The following is a 21441-nucleotide window of genomic DNA, read 5'->3' as shown; positions in this document are numbered from 1 at the left end:
TTTATATACAGAATCTTCTGGGGTTTGATAACATTCATGCCACCAAGTGATCGTGAGGTTTAAACAAACAGACAAAAAAAGGCAAAAATGCACAGGTTAAAACATCCCTGTTAATGTAGCAAAGATGTTTCGCTACGTAGTGTTGAGGGGGCAGGGGATGTCCTGCTGGTGGACTTTATTATTATTTGGTTTTTTTTAGGGCCATACCCACCACATATGGAGGTTCCCAGGCTAGGGGTTGAGTCAGAGCTACAGCTGCTGGCCTACACCACAGCCACAGTCACACCGGCTCCTTAACCCACCAGGCGAGGCCAGGGCTCGAACCTGCAACCTCATGGTTTCCTAGTCGTTTTCATTTCCGCTGCGCCACAATGGAAACTCCAGCATTTTAGCAGAAATCAGGAACCTTAAACATACCCACCCACCTTGGAGTCTAGCGACCTCACGGCCGAAGTCCAGCTGAAGGAGCTGCACAGAGTTGGTCACAGACGGATGCACACAGACAACCGTCCTGGCTTTATCTCACGAGCAGGTGTGCAGGGAGAAGCTCTGGAGTTTTCCTTTTTGCTACATAGGATACTCTTTAGCACTGCTGGCCTTTCTGGTCACCAGATGTGGTGTGGGCAGGGGACAGCTGAAGGGCGGGTTCTCTACCCCCCAGCAATGCTCTGAGCCAGCTGGATGTCCTGCAGTTCCCTTTCATTCCCACGTCTACCTGGAGAGCGCGGCAGCTCCCCAGGCTAAGGGCTCCCTCCACCGCCTGTCCCGGGGCAGGAGCTCAGGAGGCACCAGGGAGGGGACAGGATGTCCCCGGGCCTCAGTCTCAGAGGGGAGATGGACACGTGGCATGGGGGACGATGGTCATTCAGGAAGGATGGGACAGGGAGGCAGGAGCTGGCGGGCGGTCTGCGAGGGTGCATGGGGATTGCCAAGAAGATGGATTTGGCCTGGAGGACCGCTCAGCTGGGGACAGGAGGCTGCGGCAAGGGGGACAGGATGAAGGTCAAGGTGCGGTAAGGTCTAGATTGTGCAGGCCTGACAGCCACATGGCTGGGTTAAAACCCAACTCAGGAGTTCCCACTGTGGCACAGTGGGTTGAGCACGCGACTGTAGCAGCTCGGGTGGCTGTGGAGGCGAGGGTTCCATCTCTAGCCCGGGAACTCCACATGCCGCAGGTGTGACCATAAAATGAAAAACAAACCAAGTCAAGCTAGTTTAAGCAAAAACACCAGCAGGAAGCTAGACAGGTCGGCTCCACAGCATGAAAGGAAGACCTGCAGGCAGAGCTGTGGGGGGAAGCTGGGGTCAGGCCCTGCTCTCCCGCTCCCCTCTCCCAGGGGGAGGAGACGGCCCCGAGGGTCAACTCCAGATCCTAGGACCACATCCCACAGCTCAGAAACCTCAGGGAAGGTTCTGATTGGAGAGCCAGAGGGCAGTGTGGGGGGTGGGGGCAGGGCCCCGCTGCTCTGTGAGCCAGCCTGGACCCTGGCCCAGCCTCCTGAGGCCCCCGGGGAGCCTCGACTGACCGGGCGGCGGGGTGGAGGCTCAGTTGTGTGCCAGGCACACAGCAGAAACCATCCCCGGCCAGCTCACCCAGAAGAGGGATCTCTTGGAAGGGGATGAGGAAGCTTGCAGAGACGATAGCAAGGCGGGTCTAGAAGAGACGGACCTTGGATTCCGGGGCTCTGACGGGTAAGCCATTCCCTGGTCACAGTGGGCACTGCTGCCACTGTAAGGTGGCTCCAGCTCTTCCGTTCATCTTCCCAACGGGTCAGGTCCTCGAGATGCAGATGCGGGGACAGCCCAGGTCGACACACCCTCCAAGACTGCCCCCTCCCTGGGGGAAGGTGACTCTCCACAGTGCTGTTCCGGAGGCGACGGGAAGGCCAAGGGGCTGAGAGCGGTGCAGCAGCCTCGACCAGGAGGGCAGGCCGTTCCCAGCCGGCTCCCTACCTGTGGGTCGGGGTGAGGTAGGTCCCCTGCGCAGGGGCAGAGGAAGCTCTGAGCACCTGGCACCTGCCGCTGGGACGCTGGCCTCCTCCTGCCAGTCCCCCCTGTGCCCTCTTCTAGCAGTGGTGGGGCCTGGGTGTGTGAGGCCTGGAAGTATGGCAACCATTTTGCTACCATGAAGAGAGAGGTTGGATTTGCCGGGAGACCATGTTTTAGGCCCTGGTATGAGGCCAACTCAGTGATAACGGGGCAGAGATGGAAATATGGAGGCTTGGTGACATTATTGGAACCACTAAGTCAAGCCTCTCCTGAAGGAACCCCTCTGGTCAGGTCCTTCCTTGTTTAAGCTGGTCTGAGTTGGGTTTTCTGTCACCACTGAAGGCGTCCTAATTGATGCTGGGGTGGAAGGGAGGCCAGACAGGGAATTAAAATAGCAGGGGTGAGGAGTTGCCGTCGTGGCACAGCGCAAATGAATCTGACTAGCATCCGTGAGGATGCAGGTTCAACCTCTGGTCTCGCTCAGCGGGTCGGCTATCCAGTGTTGCTGGGAGCTGTGCTGTAGGTTGTAGATGTGGCTTGGATCCCGCATGGCTGTGGCTGTGGCTGTCAGGTAGGCCAGTAGCTGCAGCTCCTATTTGACCCCTAGCCTTGGAACCTCCATATGCTGCAAGTGCAGCCCTAAAAACCAAAAAAAAAAAGGCACATGTGATGGTCAAGGCCATGGAGGGAGGTGGGGACCTGAGGGTGGACCAGGCTTAGCTGGCAAGGGCTGGACACACGAGGAGAGAGTGGGCGGGCAGGGGAGCAGTGAGGAGCAGGGTGCTTCCTTCAGGAGCTGAAAGACTGCTGTGCCCTCAACAGTGGGAGGGGAGAGGCAGTGAGCTGCCCTGGGCCCCTGGGCAAAAGGAGCCAGGGGTGCAGGGCGGCCAGGCTGCCTGGCGTCGAGGGCACTCTGGGGAGAGGTCTGGAGTGGGAGGGCAGGAGGGAGCCAGGAGCGGTGGGGAGGGGACTTGGCCTGGGGGCCGTCAGGTGCGGGTGGGCTGCCCTGGAGTTGGTGGCAGCTTGATGCTCGAGGGCAGAGGGGAGGAGGTGTGCAGGCCAACTTCCCGGCTCCGAGCAGGGCCGCGGCTGGGCGGGGCAGAGCACCCAGTGGGGACAGCGCAGCCCAGCCCAGCCTGCAGCCTCAGGCCGGTGCACCTGAGGCCAGAGGAGGGTGTGGGCTGTGGGGACACAGGCAACGCCAAGACCCAGGCTCCCTTTGAGTCCAAGTCGGGTGGGCCAGTGCGGATGGGACCAGTGACTGGAGCTGGGGACCGAAGGCAACGTGGCCCTGAACAAGGGGCCTCCAGGGCCGTGCTGGGCAGAGGGAGCTGGGCCAGCCTCGCCTGGGCTCCCGGCTCTCCGTGAGCTGCGGGCCAAGGACCGCGGGACCACCGCTGAGGCTGCGGTGGCTGCTACTCTTAAGTTTATTCCAAACCCGTTAACAAGTGAGTGTGAAAGACAAAGGAGGCGATGCGTGTAAAACGTGCAACTGATGCTTCTCTTCCAAACGCGCCGGCCAGTCGGTCACCCCGTGAAGGCGGCGGCCGCCTAGTGCTGCCTGGATCGCGAGGACCTTTTGTTCGATTTGGAGACACCAGCCTCCCTCTCCTTCTCGGGGTCGAAGACTTCTGCACACACAAGAGCCGGACGATGCCGTGAGTGGCGGGGCTGACACCCACGGCCACTCTCTTGGGCCAAGGACCCTGTCCCATGGAACATTCTTCACTGCCAACCCCCCAGGAAGGTACAGTTAGCCCAGCTGACAGAGGAACAAGCTGAGGGGGCTGGGAACACGGCTTTCACGTTCCTCCCGCCAGACAGCTGCAGGGAGGGAGCCTCGTCTGTGCCAAACCCTCACACACCCTGGGATTGCTGCTGGGTTCGAGAGAGCCCTGGGGAACGGAGCAGGCAGGCCGGCCTCACTGACAGCAGAAGCTACTTCAGCATGTGGGGCTCAGGTCCTGCCCCCTCGGGGTGCCCTACAGGCCTGGGCACCGGCACCCGGGCCAGGCCCCGCCCTGCCAGCCCCACCCGCAGGGGCCGGGGGAGAGGGAGCGGCTGGGGACACGAACCTGGTATCTCGTGGGGCCAGTAGTCGTTACAGTGGGGGCAGCGCGGCTCCGCGTTGGACTGGAAGTACTTGGCCACACAAGGCAAGTGCATCCTGATCCCACACGTCTCACAGCTTTGACCCTGAAAAGAGAGAGGTCATGGCTGTGGGGCCGGGAACCCACCTCCATGTTCACAAATCTTGGGAAACCATCCCGCAGGCTCTGTGCTTCTGTCTTCCAGGCCCCAGAGTCATGCTGAGAGCAGTCCCACAGCCCTGGGTGCAGTGGGTTCTAGTGCAGAATCTGACAGATGAGCGCAGGGGGAGGAGCTCAAGACCCCCAAGGCTGGACACAGAGCAGGGGGCCGCGGGCCAGGCCCTGCAGAGCAGCCAGGCCACCCCGAATCCAGGGCTCCCAGCACCCCTGGCCCCTTGAAGGGGCGTGAGGACGGCTATAGCTTTTCAGCAGGCAGTTTGGCAACGCGGATCAGAAGCTTTAGACAAACCGCGTGCGTGCTCTGTCCCAGAAGCTCCACTCCCGGGCATTCAACCCCAGGAAACAACCGCCAGGTGCCCAAAAGGACGGACGTGAAAGAGGCTCATCCCAGGGCAGGTGACAACTGCCAAAGAGATGACGTTACAAAGAAGGAAATACAAACACCCAGCACTGGTCCAGCTGCGCTGCTCCGAAGCCCTACGAAATTCGCAGTGTAAAGAGAAGCTGGGAAAACCACGGCTGAGACAAAAAGATGTTCACCCCCCAACGGCCAGGATAACACGGGCCGCACGAAAGACCTCAGAGCGCCCTTCTGGAGGAGAACTTCAAAAGCCCTGAGACGAGGAGAGAGGAACCAGGCAGGAGATGCCCACCGCTGCCCACGTCGGAGGAGGTGGCAGCAGTGCCGGAGGCCTGGGCCCAGAAAGAGACTTCTAGAAGGTGCCCGCGGTACCTGGATGAGGAGGCCGTGGCAGATGTTGCAGACCTTCACGGCGTCGGGGTACACCTCCCGGATGTACTGCTCCATCTCCAGGATGGCGCGGCCGTGCAGGGTGAACTCCCCTTCCTTCTGCAGGGACACGGTAGGACACGGCATCTTTTAGGAAACTGGCACACCAGGCATGCCCTTTTCCCGCCCGGTGCCTCTGCTCCCACAGCCCGAGAAAAGCCCAGAAAGGGGCAGAGGCCTGTACACCCCTCACCCCACAGGCTTTTGCCAACCCAGCCAGCGGGCATCCACGCCGGCCCCTGGCAGAGCCTTGAGCAGGGAAACTTGGGAAAGACCTGAAAGGAAACCGAGGGGGGGACCCCAGACCCCTCATCATCTCAGCGCCGTACGTGCACCTCCTGGCATCACGGACCTTGTGCAGCAGACCCACACGCGAGGTCTGCCCCAGCCCTCCTACGGCAGGACAGAGGCCAGGAAAGGGAGGCAGTGACCCCTGGGGGCGAACTCCCAGCCCAGACCCAGGTGCCCCCTCCCTCCTCTTCTCCCCCGACCCCCAGCCCCCAGGAGCAGCACTGCAGGTGCCTCCCAGCACTCCTGCCTGGAGCCTCCGCAGGGGTGGTCTCTAATTACCTCTAGCCACGCCACTTTCGGGACCACGCTAGGGCGGGTCCAGGGAGGCCCCAGGCTGCATCGTGGTGGCGTGGGTGGCAGGGCCTCTCGGTTCCCACATCCAAACAGTCCCCAGGCCGTGTAACCCCCAAACCCTGAGAAAGCCAGGAAATACAGAAACCCTTGACTGCAGTGGCTGACCCCATGGCCACCTCACAGGGAAGAGGTAGGCTGAGAGCCACCCAGAGGCAGACAGGTGTCACAGGGGTCCGTGGAAGTTTATCCGTTGAAGTCAATGAATGGCATCCAAGCTCCAAGGGGCCACACCTTCTGAGGGTTCCCCGGTCCTGGGGCCTCCCCCCACTGACCCTGCCCAGCCCACACTCAGCTGAGCCGGGGCAGAGTCCTGTCCAGGGACTGGTGAGTCTCCCATTGTGGCCAATAAAGTCTGCACAGCACAGCTCCTGGGGAAAGTCTCATTCTGAGAGGCCGTGGTCCCTCTGATCAAGGTACTGCCCCAGGAAGGCAGGTCAGGGGACCGGCCAGCAGCCACCCCAAAGTCCCTCAGCTGTTCCTCCAGAGGGCCACAGGACTCACGGCAACCCCCAGGCTGACCATTCAGAGAGCACTCCGCCCTCACGAAGGAAACACCCGAAGCCGTCACTGTCCTCATCCTCCAGACAGGAAACGGCCCAGAGACCAGAAGCCACTGCCACGGGCAGCAGCAAAGCCAGAGCACCTGGGGGCCTGCCCACCGCATCCTCTGCTGCACCGGGCCTGTTCCTTCGTCCGCGAAAGGCCCGAGGGCTCAGCCAGCCAGGGGGCTCCCCTGAGGCCTGTGGGGCTGTGGGGGCCAGGGCTCAGCTCACAGAGCCTCCAGGCCACCGTCTCCCCCAAGGTCAGGGCCGCCCCTGGAGAAGGCGGCCCCAGCATCTCCATGTCACTGAGGAAGAAGCAGAGATGACAGGAGGCTGGGCCCGAGGGCAAGCCCAGCAGCCCCCAGAAGCACATTCTTTCCTTCCCTGGTCCCCTCTCTGGGCAGCAAAGGACAGCCTCCAGCCCTGCGCGGTGACGTGACAGCATCGTGCTGGATATGCACGACCGCCTGCAGGCCCCAAGCAGGGCACAGGGGGTGAGCTCGGTGGGCGGGGGGAGGATGACACGATGACACGTGTTCTCAGCAACGTGATCCCCCATCCAAACACCGCTTCTTCCCAATCTACAAGGATTTCCGGTGTCACTGCCTCGGTATGTTTTAGATACATTGCGTTCCTCTGGGATTCCATCCTCCCGCCCCGTTCAGGAAGCAGTTACCAGGGCCTCAGGAGCACTGAGGTGCAGCCACGAGGAGGGCGCAGGCCTGGCCCTCAGGGAGCTTGCCCGAGGACAGAGCGTGGGGTTGTGACCCGAGCTGCCCCAGAACGTTCCGTGTTGCCAAATCCACCCCAGAGAGGAAGGAAAACTGTGACAAAGCAATTGACAGGGACCTGCAGTCACCCGAGCTGGGGGCTGAGCATGGCCCTGCCACTTGCCGGCTGTGGGACTTCACCCAGATCATGGGGCTGCCGTGGTTCGGCCACGGAACAGAGCTAAGGGGCTCCGTGTCGTCACAGGGCGGCCGGGAGGACCTGAGGTGCAGACGTGCCCAGAGATGCTGGCACACCCCCCACCTGCCACCCCTGACCTGGCCGCTGTGGCCTCGCCAGACCTTTCCTCCCATCAGCAAAGTCCCTCAGGAACTGACTATTTCTGGTCAGGCTGCCGGGGTCCCCTCCACCAAGAGATCGACCACTCAGAGCACTGCTGTCACCACACCAGAGGGGACCTCTCCCCAGAAGGGAAGTGAAGCATGGCGTTACCACAGCAGCAGCCTCCAGCCTCGGGCCTGACCGCTGAGTGAGGAAGTCGAGGGCCCAGCTGAGCACGTCCCGCCCAGATGGGCAGCGGAGGGGCAGGGCTGTGGGACCCAGGGCGGCGCTAAGCACGTCCGGCTTGGGTTTCTTGGAAACGGGGGTGCGTTTGTGGAAAAAGAGCGGAGACATCTGACTGCTCCAGCTGACAGAACTAGACGCAGGGCGTCTAGAAGCTTGAACCTTTCCCGGCTCCCTCCAGCTCCTCGCCTCAAGGGCCGCCATCTAAGTGCAAGAACCCAAGAGCACGGGTCCAGAAGAGTGTGATGCTGCCATTGAGAACCGTGCCGTCACAGCGATTCCTGAGGGGCCAGCAGCAGGCACCTGACGCACCTGGAGTGGATGCCACCACTCCCCTCAGTAGACATGAGGACACGGGGGACACCCGCACCGGGATTTGGGCCCAGGGCTGGTGCTCACGCTGTACCCCTACCCAGCGTGCACACTGCCTCCAGCCCGTGGACCCGGGTCACAGGCCTGGCCACTTCCAGCTGGGGCACCCTGGACAAGGTCACAGGAGTGACCAGGAGGTTCCAGGCCTCCTCGCAGGGTCACTGTGGGCATCGAAGCAGATGAGGGGCCTGAAAGGGCCTGGCTCCACAGACACGCGTGGGATCCAGGGTGGTTGGGGAGGGAAGATGATGATTCCCTCCAAAAAGTGAGCCAAGCTGGAGAATCTGTGGGACCAGGTACCTCAATGAGCCATTTGTTTTGTACAAACTTCTGCAGCACTTGCTCGGCCTCCTTCTTCCTCATCTTCTTGCCTTTGAGCTGATCGACCAGGTTCAAGATATTTGTGGAAGACGCGAAGCCGCTTTCGGAGTCGATAATGAGTTCCAGCTAGAAGAAACAGCGGGTACCACGTTCATCTATTAAATCGGCAAAAATAACTTTGAAGCAATGATACCAACCCCGACAGGGGTGCAGTGAAATTACTCACATCTCAGGCAGAAATCTAGGAGCCTTCAGGAAAACAATAATATGCATCAAAAACCATAACACATTCAGTTTTGACTCCACAGTCACTCTTGTAACGCCATCCCAAGTGAAGAGTCTTATTTATTTTGTCTTTATTTTAGGGCTGCACCCACAGCATATGGAGAGTCCCAGGCTAGGGGTCAAGTCGGAGCTGTAGCTTCCGGCCCAGCCACAACCACAGCAATTCGGGATCCAAGCTGCATCTGCGACCTACACCACAGCTCACGGCAACGCCAGATCCTTAACCCACTGTGCCAGGCCAGGGATCGAACCCGTGTCCTCGTGGATACTAGTCAGATTCATTTCCACCGAGCCACAATGGGAACTCCCCAAATGAATGATCTTAATGCCTCCCCTTAAATCAAGAAGGGTCATTTCACCTCCCTGAAGATGGAGAAGCTGAGAGTGAAACGTGAGCAGACCACGAGGCTGGCCTAAGTGACAGGAAAGCAGAGCCGGTGGGGGGGGGCGCAGCAGGAGAGCACCCCTGGCGGCCTCAGAGGCATGGTGCCCATGGTGCCAGGCCGGGGGAGGCTGGCAGGCGGGCTGCCCTATGGCTTCTGCCCATAGCAGTGCAGAGCTGCTGGGAAGACAGGCTTTCTGCCCACACACCTGTCTGGCATCTTGGAGCCTGGTTCTCAACGCTGGCTGCTCGTCGTCCCCAGGGGAAGCTTAGAAAGGAATGACCCTATGACTCAGCCCTCGAAGCCTTGAAGCCCACAGACCTGGAGTTTTACCTCCCAGTTACTACATCGCACATCCGGACTCAGAACCCCGTCTTTAACCAGGTGCTCAGCCAGGTAAGCGACAAGGTGGCTCAGTGAACAGTGACAGGGCAGCGGCTCTCAATGTCGCCATGCAAGTGCATCACCCTGGAGGGACCTTCCCAGAATGCAGGTTCGGATTCAACAGTCTGGGTGGGGACTGGGATCCGGCCTTTCTCGAAAGCTCCCTCCAGGGTGATGCTGCAGCCAGTCCTGGACCACACGGCAGCACTAAGCAGTAACACCTGCTCACCTGCACCAAGCGCCCAGGAGGCCTGCTGCCGCTCAAACCCAGACCAGCTCTTCTTTCCTGAGCAGCCGTGGCGACCCCCCCCCCGCCCCCCAGCAATCAGCTGGCAACTGTGAATTCTGGGTGGGGTGCTTGGTGACATCCCCCTGCAGTGGGCTTTCTGAGACTTTTTTTTTTTTTTCCGCTTTTTAGGGCCGCAACCGGAAGTTCCCAGGCTAGGGTTCAAATTGGAGCTACAGCTGCTGGCCTACATCACAGCCGTAGCAATGCCAGATCTAGCCATGTCTGGGACCTACACCACAGCTCACAGCAATGCCAGATCCTTAACCTACTGAGCGAGGCCAGGGATTGAACCCACCACCTTGGTTCCTAGTTGGATTTGTTTCCACTGCGCCACGACAGGAACTCCCTGAGACCTTTCTTTTTTTTTAAAATATTTATTTCCCCAATACAATTTTTTCCCTACTGTACAGCATGGTGACCCAGTTGCACATACATGTAGCGCATTCTATTCTCGCACGTTTCCCTGAGATCTTTCTAAGATGATCGTTTCCGTCTCTGATGAAAGACACAAGTTTCCCAGAAGCAGCCTGGCCAATGGGCAATGGGAGTTAGTGTACTTACGGCCTTTCTAAACAGATCCAGCTCATTCTCTGCAAAATCTGAGGCCATTTTGGACACTGAAGTCGTGGCAAGGTTCACCTACAAAATAAGTCAGCATGCGGGTCAGGCCGTTCATTCACCAGTTGCCTCTCCCTCTGCCTCGCCAGTCACGGAGCTCCCGCGTCCAGGCGCAGCAGGCCACAGGGATGAGTATGTAACCTGTTTTATATCACAGGCTTACATCTTTAGCCCCATCAATATGCTGAATTTTCAGAGATTTTAAAACTCCCAAGGTTGTGCTGTATCTTCTAAACTCAGCTAACTTTGGGCGACTTGTCTGCGTGCTAACGGAGCTTCAAATGCATAAGGCGCTGAGAAGTCTGGCAGTAAAGAAATCTGATTTAAGGACCTAACCCAGCATTGCCATGTCATTTGACTCCATTATCTTTTCATCCAAAGAAGAGAGTTTGGGAAACTCCGGACTAGAGCCCCTTTCTGTGTGGGGCTGCTGGTAGGAGCCTGCTCTCTAGCTGGTAGGAGTCCTCTAGCCAAGGAGGGGGGCTGGTCGGCGCTTCCTCATCTATATTTCACCTCGTTCCCTAACTGGGAGGGAAAAATCTGGAACCACAAGAAGCTCCATATGGGTCTCCATCTTTAGGGCCCCCACACATTTTTCCTTCTCATAGCTTCTTTATCTCACTCCAAGTGAAAAGGCATTTTATTCCTGTAGCTCTAACGGCCCATTCATTTGGGGGTGACCTCTTGCCGAGAACCGGCAGCAAACACACTAAAACCAAATGCATGCTGCCCGGTTACAGGCAGGGGCTCCATGTGGGGCAGCGAAGCAAGCGCTGAGGTTGAGAGCTGGGCACGCGCTCCCATTACCCCAGACCCTGATGACAGCAGAGGACACTACAGATTCCACAGACCACGGGGGCCGTGGGGAGCGGAGATGGGCCAGGACAGGGAGGCGGCTGGGCCCAGGGTTCTTCTCCCTCCAGGCCCTTGGTGAGGTGGGTACACTTCCCACTACAGAGGACACGGGGCTCCCGACCGCAGTCCCTCCTACTGCCACCAGGGGGCACTGTCCGCACTCACCAGCGCGTAGATGGGTCTCCCATCGTCTTCTGTGACTCCCTTCTTTATCTCAATGTACAAAGACTCCAGGACACTGTTAATGTTGTTGATGAAGTCCTCCAACTTCTCAACAGGAGCGTTGCCTGAAAACAAAGGCCAAAGAAAAGGAGGGTCGAGGGGGGCGCTCTCTCAAAAAATTGTAGCTTGACTCAATCACGCCATCCACCTGAACAGAGACGGCGAAGCCAGAAATGGGCGAAGGGAAGGCCCAGCCCCCCTGGGGAAGCGCCAAGGCCTGTGGCTTTTTTCTTCCTGAAGCAAAGACACGGAAGGAGCCGTGAAGAAAAAGGGCCGGGAAATGGTAGCTGAGCCCCACCAGCTCCACCACCACAGTTCCCTGCGGCCAGGTCACCATCCCGACTCAGCACCTCATCGCACGGCTGTGTGCTCGGAACCTGCTGTGGGCATCACCGCACGACCCCTCCCTAGACTAGAGGCTCTGTCTTCACGCACGCACCAGGGCTACCTCTAGCCTTCCTCCCTTTATTCGGCAATCAAACCTGCACTGCGCACTTACACGCCCCGGGCCTGTGTGCTGGGGGGCGGCTGCAACCATGAAGGATGACAACTGCAGGGTAAGAGCAGCAGCTCACACTGAGCACCGGCCCCAGGAAAGCCCGAATCTGAGCGCTTCTCACACAGTAATTTTTTTTTTTTGTTTTTTGGTCTTTTTGCCTTTTCTAGGGCTGCTCCCACGGCATATGTAGGTTCCCAGGCTAGGGGTCCAATCAGAGGTGTAGACACTGGCCTACACCAGAGCCACAGCAACACGGAATCCTTAACCCACTGAGCAAGGCCAGGGATCGAACCCACAACCTCAGGGTTCCTAGTCAGATTCATTAACCACTGCGCCACGATGGGAACTCCCTTACACAGTAATTTACCCATCCTGCCCACAGCCCCCCAGGCAGGCACAGGCAGCCTCCTGGTTCAGGGAAGAGGCCAAGACGCAGAGGGGGACTGAGCAGTGGGGAGCCCGCCAACACAGCCACCTCGTGCTGCCCGACAACGGGACTCGAGCAAGCCAAGGGATGCGCACAAGGAAGCCCGCACCCCTCCCCAGGGCCATTGGCCCATCCGAGAGAGGACACCGACAGAGCCCGGGGAGGGGGAGGCCAAGCCAGCACTGCAGGGGGGCCGGGGTGGACGGACAGGGCCCTGGCAGGGGAAGGAAGGAAGGATGGCCGGGAGGGCCGATGAGGCTGCAGCAGGAAGCAGGAGCTGGATCGAGCAGGGCCCCGCAGGCTGGGGGAGCGTGTGGCCTTTCTCCTGTGGGCAGTGGGAGCCTTTTGAGTTGGAAGCAGAGGCGGAAGATGTCAGTCTTGTGTCTTAGAATTACCCTTCTGTACTATGACACTTTTTTAAACCAAGAGTATCTATTACTGTTTTTAGTTGTTAAAACAAGCAACGTCAAAAGATTTGTGCCTTAGAAAAATCACGCGAAGGAAAAAAAATCTTGTGTCTTAGAATTACCCTTCTGTACTATGACACTTTTTTAAACCAAGAGTATCTATTACTGTTTTTAGTTGTTAAAATAAACAACATCAAAAGATTTGTGCTTTAGAAAAATCACTTGAAGGAGAAAAAAAAACCCACAAGGGAGTTCCCGTTGTGGCTCAGAGGAAACAAATCCGTCTAGTATCCATGAGGATTCGGGTTCAATCCCTGGCCTTGCTCAGTGGGCTAAAGATTTGGCATTGCCATGAGCTGTGGTGTAGTTTGCAGATGTGGCTTGGGTCTGGCATTGCTGTGGCTGTGGTGTAGACTGGTGGCTCTAAGCTCCGATTTGACCCCTAGCCTGAGAACCTCCATATGCAGTGGGTGCGGCCCTAAAAAATAGCTTAAAAAAAAAAAAAAAAAGGCAAGAAAACAATGTAACATTTACGTTAAAACAAAATTAAAACCCAGGAAATAATACTGCAGGGGACAGGCGAGCAAGGCTACCCACCATCACTAGGAAGGGACTGGGTGAGGGGGCCAGCCCAGGGCATCTGAACTTAATCTGGTTGGCCTCTCAAGGAGAAGGGTACTTGTAAGCGCCTTGCCTACCTAAATATTATCAAAGTTTAGGAGTTCCCGCCGTGGCACAGCAGCAATGAATCCGACTAGGAACCATGAGGTTGCAGGTTTGATCCCTGGCCTGGTTCAGTGGGTTAAGGATCCGGCATTACTGTGACCTGTGGTGTAGGCTGCAGACGCAGCTTGTATTTGGCATTGCTGTGGCTGTGGTGTAGGCCAGCAGCAACAGCTCCGATTGTACCCCTTGCCTGGGAACCTCCATATGCCACGGGAGCGGCCCTAAAATGAGAGAAAGACCAAAAAAAAAATTATTAAAGTTTAAAAAAATAAAAAAGATCACACTGGTGGCAAATGGAGGTCACAGCTGTGTTATGGCAACAGCTGTGACACAGATACCGTGTCTACTGAGGAGGCCGAGAAAAGCTAATGACAAAGACCAGAACAGTAGTACTAATATGCAAATTATAGCAGGGATCTAATCTTTTATAAGTAAAGTTGCTTATGTTTTTTTTAAAAAAAGCAAATTTAAATTAAAAATGAGTAGTAGGAGTTCCCGTCGTGGCGCAGTGGTTGACGAATCCGACTAGGAACCATGAGGTTGCGGGTTCGGTCCCTGCCCTTGCTTAGTAGGTTAACGATCTGGCGTTGCCGTGAGCTGTGGTGTAGGTTGCAGACGCAGCTCGGATCCCACGTTGCAGTGGCTCTGGCATAGGCCGGTGGCTGCAGCTCCGATTCGACCCCTAGCCTGGGAACCTCCATATGCCTCGGGAGCGGCCCAAAGAAATAGCAAAAAAGACAAAAAAAAAAAAAAAAAAAAAAGAGTAGTAATAAACAGATGGTACACAGATGTGGCAAAAATCCCAACAGTGGGAGTTCCTGTCATGGCGCAGCGGAAATGAATCCGACTAGGAACCATGAGGTTGCGGGTTCAATCCCTGGCCTCCCTCCTTGGGTTGAGGATCTGGCGTTGCCATGAGCTGTGGTGTAGGTCGCAGGCATGGCTGCGGCTGTGGTGTAGGCTGGCAGCAACAGCTCCAATTAGACAGACCCCCTAGCCTGGGAACCTCCACATGCTGCAGGTGCAGCCTAAAAAGACAAAAAAAAAAAAAAAAAAAATCCTAACAGTAACATGATGATAAAATCTAGCCACATCTGCTGAAAAACTGATCAGAGGAGTGAGAGAGGCTCTCCAAGAGCGCCCCCCAATGACCTCCCCCACCTCTGCCTCCCAGTTAGAAAGCAAGCCCAGAAGGTGTCCCTCCCGCCCTTGCACGAAGGGCTGTCAGGCTTCCTTCCTCCCCAGCCTGTCCAGGTCTGTGCCCTGAGCTTGCTGGAAACCCCTTTCCACCTGCCCCACACCCAATGAGAGGCTGGGAAACGCGGCCGCGGGGGCCCTCGGGCAGCGAAGAACCACCCCGCCTGTGACACAGGGGCAAGTCCCACGTCCCTCTGAAAGCGAGAATTCACATTTTCCACTGAAAAGGCCTCTCTCCTGGGTGTCGTTCAGAAAAATGTACCCCGTGGGCAGATCAAACGCCTTCTACCACGTCGGACTTTCCAGAAACTGGGTCCGCGCGGAGATGAGCTAATAGCCGCCCTGCGCTTCCCCCCTTTCCCACCTCTGGTTTGCTGTCCAGCCTCCCTTTTCAGAAACGTGAATGTTTTCAAGGTCTTTTCATCTTATAAAAAAAAAACCCCACCAAACTCCACTTCCTACTACGGTCCTCACTGCAGCCACCTGCCTCAGGGGCTCACTTCCCTCCCGCGCACGAGCGTCCCTGGCACAGCCCATCCGCTGCCAGCCTGGGGGTGTTGGCCCTGCGCTGCATCACTGCCTGGGAAAAAGCTCCTCTCGTGCCCAGCAACAACCCCCCACTTGATTTCTTAGGGGCAACAGAGGTGGCGTGGGCCACGGGCCAGCAGCAGGGCTGCCCAGCTCGGCCTGATTCTCTGGGCAACCCCTTTCTCCCTTCCTCTCATCCCCGCAGGGGCCCCCGCCGCCTGGCGTCCAACCTCACCTGCGTCTAGAAAACTCCCCTCCAACTCTACCGCCTGCCCAGCTCCAACCGGCAGGGCTCCTGAGCCCCTGGCATCCTGGACACGCACCTCTCCTGGGCAGGCCTGCCCTCACCTCACTGACCCCGCCACCCCCTCGCACCACAGTCCCCGAGCACTTCTGTCCCCATCACACTTGGTCCAGGAACCAAATTGGCCGCCCCACTCCCAGAGTCCGTCTTTCCCCTACACATGTGACGTGGTAGGAGAACCAGTCCCACGTCCAGAGAACCAGGGGGCAGGGAGCCGAGGGCGCCAGATCCCAGGTCCACCAGGAACCCAATTCCAGGGTGGGCCCCGAACCCAAGCTCAGCCTATCAGACACCCTCTCGAGCTGAGCAAGGGACAAAGGGGCGCCGGCAGGTGCTTCCAGCCCAGCCGCCACAGAAGGAAGGTGGCTGTGGCTGTGCGGCTGCTCTGCTTCCTGTGCCCTGGTGTCCTCTGGCTCCTGCCTGTTCCCCTCCAGCCTGGCCCCTGGCTATCAATCAGGCCTGGGTGTCCCTGTCCCAAGTATCCCCTCAACACGTTCCTTTTGAAGTTGGCCAGAACTGGGAACCCTCGCTACTGAGACCCCTGACTTGCCCCTGAAGCATTGAGGTAACCCCAAATGGGTGCGTCCCCCAAGCCGAGTCTTCAAACCAGCTAATTTGCACGGTTCTGCCCTCTCTCCTGCCCCTGTTCCTGGAGCCCATTGAGGAAAACAAACAAACAAACAAAAAAAACATAGGCTTCAGGTCACTATCAAAATATCAGGCTTGGAGTTCCCATCAGGTTAACGAATCTGACTGGGAACCATGGGGTTGCAGGTTCGATCCCTGGCCTTGCTCAGTGGGTTAAGGATCCAGTGTTGCTGTGAGCTGTGGTGTAGGTTGCAGACGCAGCTTGGATTCCGTGTTGCTGTGGTTGTGGCGTAGGCCGGCAGCTGCAGGTCTGGTTCGACCCCTAGCCTGGGAACCTCCATATGCTGCAGGAGCGGCCCTAGAAAAGGAAAAATGACAACAACAACAACAACAACAAAATCAGGCTTTTGCAGCTCGAGCTGGATCAGAGGCTGGGTCCCTCCGACACCAATGACCAGCAGTTAGCGATGCAGGTCCCTGGACCTCTTCCAGGACAGCTGCCTCTTCTCAGGGAGCAAAGGGCCATCCTAACCAGGGTGGCTGAACCATGCCCAGGTCTGCACACCTGTGTTCTCTCCACATAAGCAGGGTGTACCCATGCCTGTCCTGGGGGCCGGGGGCGCTGCTCCTGCTGGGCTGCGACAGCGGGCTGTCATCACCTCAGGGTGTGCTGGAGACTAACTCATTAGCCTGGCTCATTTCACTACTGCAAGGACGCCGACTCCATGGGCTAGGCTCTTGTTATCCTCTTTACATGTCAGAAGCTTGGAGAGCAGACCCAGACTTCCCGGCGTGGAAATGGAGCCCAGGCCAAAAGCTCCCGGGCACGAAGCCACACAGCCTCTGGGGAGCAGAGCAAGTATTCTCTGAGAACACTCCCCACCCCGGCCCCCACCAAGGTCACATGGACAGACATTCCTCCAGAACCTGGCACCGTGCCTTCAGCGTCATAAAAGGGGCCTCGGCTGATACAGAGAGATGCAAAGTGTCTGGGCAGTGCTGGTCAAGACACGCGACGCCTGCACCCAGAGGACACATGTGGCAGCCGGGCCCAGCCGGCATCCATCATGCCTCAGCCAGACCTGACCCTTTGGCCAAGTCACGGACTCTGGAGAAGACAGACAGCTCTTTCTTTAGCGGGATATGCCTTTCCATTGGGGCAATTAAAAAATGGGATTTGGGGGCAGTCCCCATCGTGGCTCAGGGGTTAACAAACCCGACGAGCATCCGTGAGGATGTGGGCTCCATCCCTGACCTCGCTCAGTGAGTTAAGGATCCAGCGTTGCTGTGAGCTGTGGTGTAGGTCACAGACACAGCTTGGATCCCAAATTGCTGTGGTTGTGGCGTGGGCCAGCAGCTGCAGGTCTGGTTCAACCCCTAGCCTGGGAACCTCCATATGCCGCAGGTGTGGCCCTAAAAAGACATTTAAAAAAAATAGGACTTGGGGCACTGGGGACAGGCTGGGGCAGCACTGGATGAATGGGACACGTCTCTGAGGCGCAGGGGCTGCTTCGATGCATTTTGAGTTTATTTCCTCTGGCCACTGCTGTACATGTCATCTCCTTTTAAAGTTCAATTTTAATTTAACCAACACAGCTCCTCTTGGTAATCAGAGTCCCTGCTTCCCAGAAGCCTACTGGAACCCAGGGCTCACCGCATATCTGAGCAGCAGGAAGTCTGCTGCTCTAACTTCTGAGCAGACATATAGTTTTGTTCCAAGCTAGGCATCACATGTAGGAAATTTTTAGGCAGAGGAACTGCTATTTTAGGCAGAGGAAATAGCAGCAAAAAATAAGACCCCAGGGGAACCAAACCACATACAGACCAACCTGCCCCAGGAGAGCGCTCTCATCTGATAGGTTCTGCTGGGTGGTCCTCCTGAGCATGGCGCTGCGGACGGGCCAGCCCAGGCACTGGACCAGACACGGGTACGAGGGCACAGCAGGGCATGGACTCCTGGGCAGGAACAGGCTGGCAGGCAAGGACACTGGGCCAGACTCATGTGTGAGGGGTCATGTCGCAGCCCATGGCTTTCCCATCAACCGCCTGGGGATGATGGATGGGCCTCTTTTTTTTTTTTTTTTGGTCTTTTTAGGCCTGCACCCTTGGCATATGGAGGCTCCCAGGCCAGGGGTCTAATCAGAGCTGTTGCTGCCAGCTTACACCAGAGCCACAGCAACGCGGGATCCGAGCCACGTCTGTGACCTACACCACAGCTCAGGGCAACGCCAGATCCTTAACCCACAGAGCGAGGCCAGGGATCAAACCCCCCACCTCAAGGTTCCAAGTCGGATTCGTTTCCGCTGCGCCATGACAGGAACTCCCTGGATGGTCCTCTTGACATTCAGATAACTGGAGTGGAAAGATCGGCACAGATGATGGCACAGCTACAGTGGCCAGTGAACTGTGCTGGGAAGAGCAGGGGTGGAAGGGGTGCTGTCTTTTTTCAATTTTGTTTTTATTTTTGGTTGAGGAGGGCAGCGGCTTGAAGTGGGATCTCAGTTCTTGGACCAGGGATTGAACCTGGGCTGCAGCGATGAAAGTCCTGAATCCTAACCCCTAGGCCACCAGGGAACTCCCGAGAGTTCTTTTATGTGGCAAATATATGAGACGAATAATTCTCTACATCTGTACATCAATCCACTGTGTGCCACGGTGCTGCTCAGGATCTCATCAGACCCAAGGTGAGCCGGGATGTGGTACAGTCTGCTTTTCAAAAGAGGACACCACGGGTCCGACAGGTTAAGGACTTACCGAGGTCAGAGGGCTGGTAAGTGACAAAGTCTGAACCAGAAATCAAACATCTGGCACAGTGACAAAAGGACTTGAGCATTCAGTTAAAAAAAAAAAAAATTATTTCTCAGATATGCAGTGAGGTCTGAGAATTACGTCAAAATGTTATCGGGTGAGTAGTCAAGAGTACAGATTAAATAAGATTAGTCATGAGTTATTATCATTTTAATTAGAGGAGGACTACATGGGGCTGCGCTGTGTTATTCTTTCTTCTTTCCTTTTTCCATGATAAAAGTTTAAACATTTTTTCATGCTCAACAGTATATAACTGATGCCTTAGCCCCCAGGAGTCTGAATCAAAAAAAACCCCCCAGAAAAACGACAATGTCCTGTGACAATGGAGATGAGCTCAGGGCTCTGAGGATACAGGCGGAACAGCTTTTAACAAGGGGCTGTTTTAAAATCTGTTGTTGACAGATCTGTCTCCAGGTATAGAGACCATTTTTTTTCAAGACCAAGAGATTATTAGTTAGGAAGTGTACTCCTTGGCCTTCCTGTGCATAAAACTGACTTTACAGCACTTGGCAGAGGTCCTGCGTCTCGGCCGCATGCCGCAAGCGCCCTAAAACCCACGACGACGTTGCCTGAGTGACACGGGGCCAGACATCTGCAATCCCTATCAGTTCAGTAAACTAAACCTACCCATCAGCCACTCCCCTGACCAGAGGTCTACCGGCCAGCACTTTTGGCAGGGCCGACCCTTCATCGTGATGGCACTGAGGCAGGACAGAGTCCAACTTAGCGGGGGAGTCATCACAGAAAGCCAGACCGCTCTCAGCAGAGCTTTACTGCTGAGGTTGTCCAAGTGCAGTTCGTTTCCACCTCGGAGAAGAGGCGGGCCGGCTAACACTGAGATGCCTGCCGGCCCCCGCCCTGCCCCCCGGGGAACCACGAGGAGCTGAGGAAGGGCTGCGGGGAGCAGCTCTGCTGTGTGCCTGTGCCGAAGCTTCTCCCAGGCTCATCTGAGCAGGGCCTATGGAGGCTGACGAGCCAGGTGCCCACAGAGGCCAGGCGGGGAGTAGAGAGGTGGACAGCAGCGGTCACAGAGGGTGAAGTGAAGAGGGGTGTCCCATTGACAGAGGCATGGCTCTTCCGGTCTAGCCACGTGCCTACTATTTGGATTTTTATCAGCAATCTCCTGGTACTTGTTTTTTTTAAACATGGTAATTAACACTATAATCTAGCCACGCTTGTACGTGAGATCCCAATGATACTCTACCAGTTTTCTTTTTTTTTGTTTTTTGTCTTTTTAGGGCTGCACTCGCGGCATAGGGAAGTTCCCAGGCTGAGGTCCAATCAGAGGTGTAGCTGCTGGCCACAGCCACAGCCACGCGGGATCAGAGCCACGTCTGCGACCTATACCACAGCTCACGGCAACGCCGGATCCTTCACCCACTGGGCAAGGTCAGAGATTGAACCCTCATCCTCATGGATACTAGTCGGGTTCGTTAACCACTGAGCCACGACAGGAACTCCAGTTTTCAAATTCTGATGTGGGCTGAAACCTTGCCATAAAGAGATTATGGAGGCCACTCTGTCCCCTGACGAACCAGATAAGGAGGGGCTGTGGTTTCTCACAGAGGCTGGACAGTGAACAACTCAAAGGAACAGGCTGTGTCACACTCACTCTTCGGAGAGACTGAATTCACAAACACATATCAAAACAGGACTCTGACTCACAATCTGCAACCCAGCAACCAGCTCAGGGAGCCACCCTTTATCTCAACTGACCAGCCCACAAAGCCAGCCTGCCACCTGCAAGTCAGACTGGTAGGCAGTCAGACCACTATTTCTAGCAACCGATCCAGGAAACAAACAATAATCCCTGTAAATAATCGGCTCAAAAATGACCAAGTCTTGATTACTAATTGACAGCACCCCTAATTCTTGTCCCTGCTTCCGACTTAGGACCAATCAGAGAAAGGCAGGTTCGCTCCCCTAACCAATCACAGGACGTCCTGCTTCTAGATAGCCCGCCTCCAGCTTCCCAGGGCTGATGGCCTCCAATCAGGACACAGCGGGAGCCTCGCCTTTTCTCCGCTGTAGAGCTTTTCCACTCCTCTGCCTGCCGTCAAGTCTCCAAAACCCAAGCAGAGGCAGTCCTTGCTCGAGCAAGCTCTGAACAAACAGCCCTCGTCTGTTCTCGTTTGGGTGGTCTTCGCTATGGCCACACTTTGTACGCGTGGGGCTTGTTAGGAAGGTGGCTGGATGGCTTGTGCAGGCCTGCGGGGTCGTCGGAAGGATGGCTCTGGCCACTTCTATCAGGTCACTGCACCTTTCCTCTGAGTCCCCAGCAACCTGCCCCTGGAGTATGAAGCAGCCTCCTATGGTCTCCCTGACTTGTCCTCCACCTGCAGCCAGGCTGGGGCTGGGCACCCCCACCTCCACCCCCGCATCACCTTCCCCAAACCAGAAGCCAACCAGTGGCTCCCCTCACCCACACCTGCACTGCGGGGCGGCCCCCTGGCTGTACACGCAGCTGGCGCCGGCTGTTTCTGTCACTCACACCCATCTCAGCACCTGCACTCGTGATCTCCTTCCGGAGGATATGGGGACCACACTTTCTGGATTCTCTGAGAATATCCCAGCCTCAGATTCAGCCTTGGAGTTCCCACTGTGGCGCAAGGGGATCGGCGGTATCTGGGGAGCACCGGAAGGTGGGTTCGATCCTTCAATCCTCGGCCCAACACAGTGGCTTAAGGATCTGGCGTTGC

At 56.8% G+C, this 21441-nt stretch overlaps 1 protein-coding gene across 7 annotated transcripts in view; it reads right to left on the bottom strand.

Annotated features, from left to right (window-relative positions):
* Nucleotides 1-88: 88 nt before the first annotated feature.
* Nucleotides 89-21441, bottom strand: part of NSMCE1 (NSE1 homolog, SMC5-SMC6 complex component) — a 43417-nt gene continuing 22064 nt past the window's right edge. For all 7 annotated transcript variants that reach the window (XM_021086448.2, XM_085017135.1, XM_021086453.2 and 4 more), the window contains 6 exons: nt 11202-11323; nt 10125-10202; nt 8202-8348; nt 4993-5109; nt 4065-4185; nt 89-3620 (listed from right to left, as the gene is read on the bottom strand). In XM_021086448.2, coding sequence (XP_020942107.2) covers nt 3541-3620; nt 4065-4185; nt 4993-5109; nt 8202-8348; nt 10125-10202; nt 11202-11323 — 665 coding nt within the window. In that variant the 3' untranslated portion in view covers nt 89-3540. The remainder of the gene's footprint in view (nt 3621-4064; nt 4186-4992; nt 5110-8201; nt 8349-10124; nt 10203-11201; nt 11324-21441) is intronic.

Source organism: Sus scrofa, chromosome 3 (genome assembly GCF_054392235.1).
Source record: "Sus scrofa isolate SSC_HxYL_T2T_F1_AM1 chromosome 3, Sscrofa_HxYL_maternal_Yorkshire_Landrace_v2.0, whole genome shotgun sequence".
NCBI classification, from domain to species: domain Eukaryota; kingdom Metazoa; phylum Chordata; class Mammalia; order Artiodactyla; family Suidae; genus Sus; species Sus scrofa.
The sequence above is the reverse complement of the archived record's forward strand: the minus strand, read 5'-3'. Positions and strand labels throughout refer to the sequence as shown.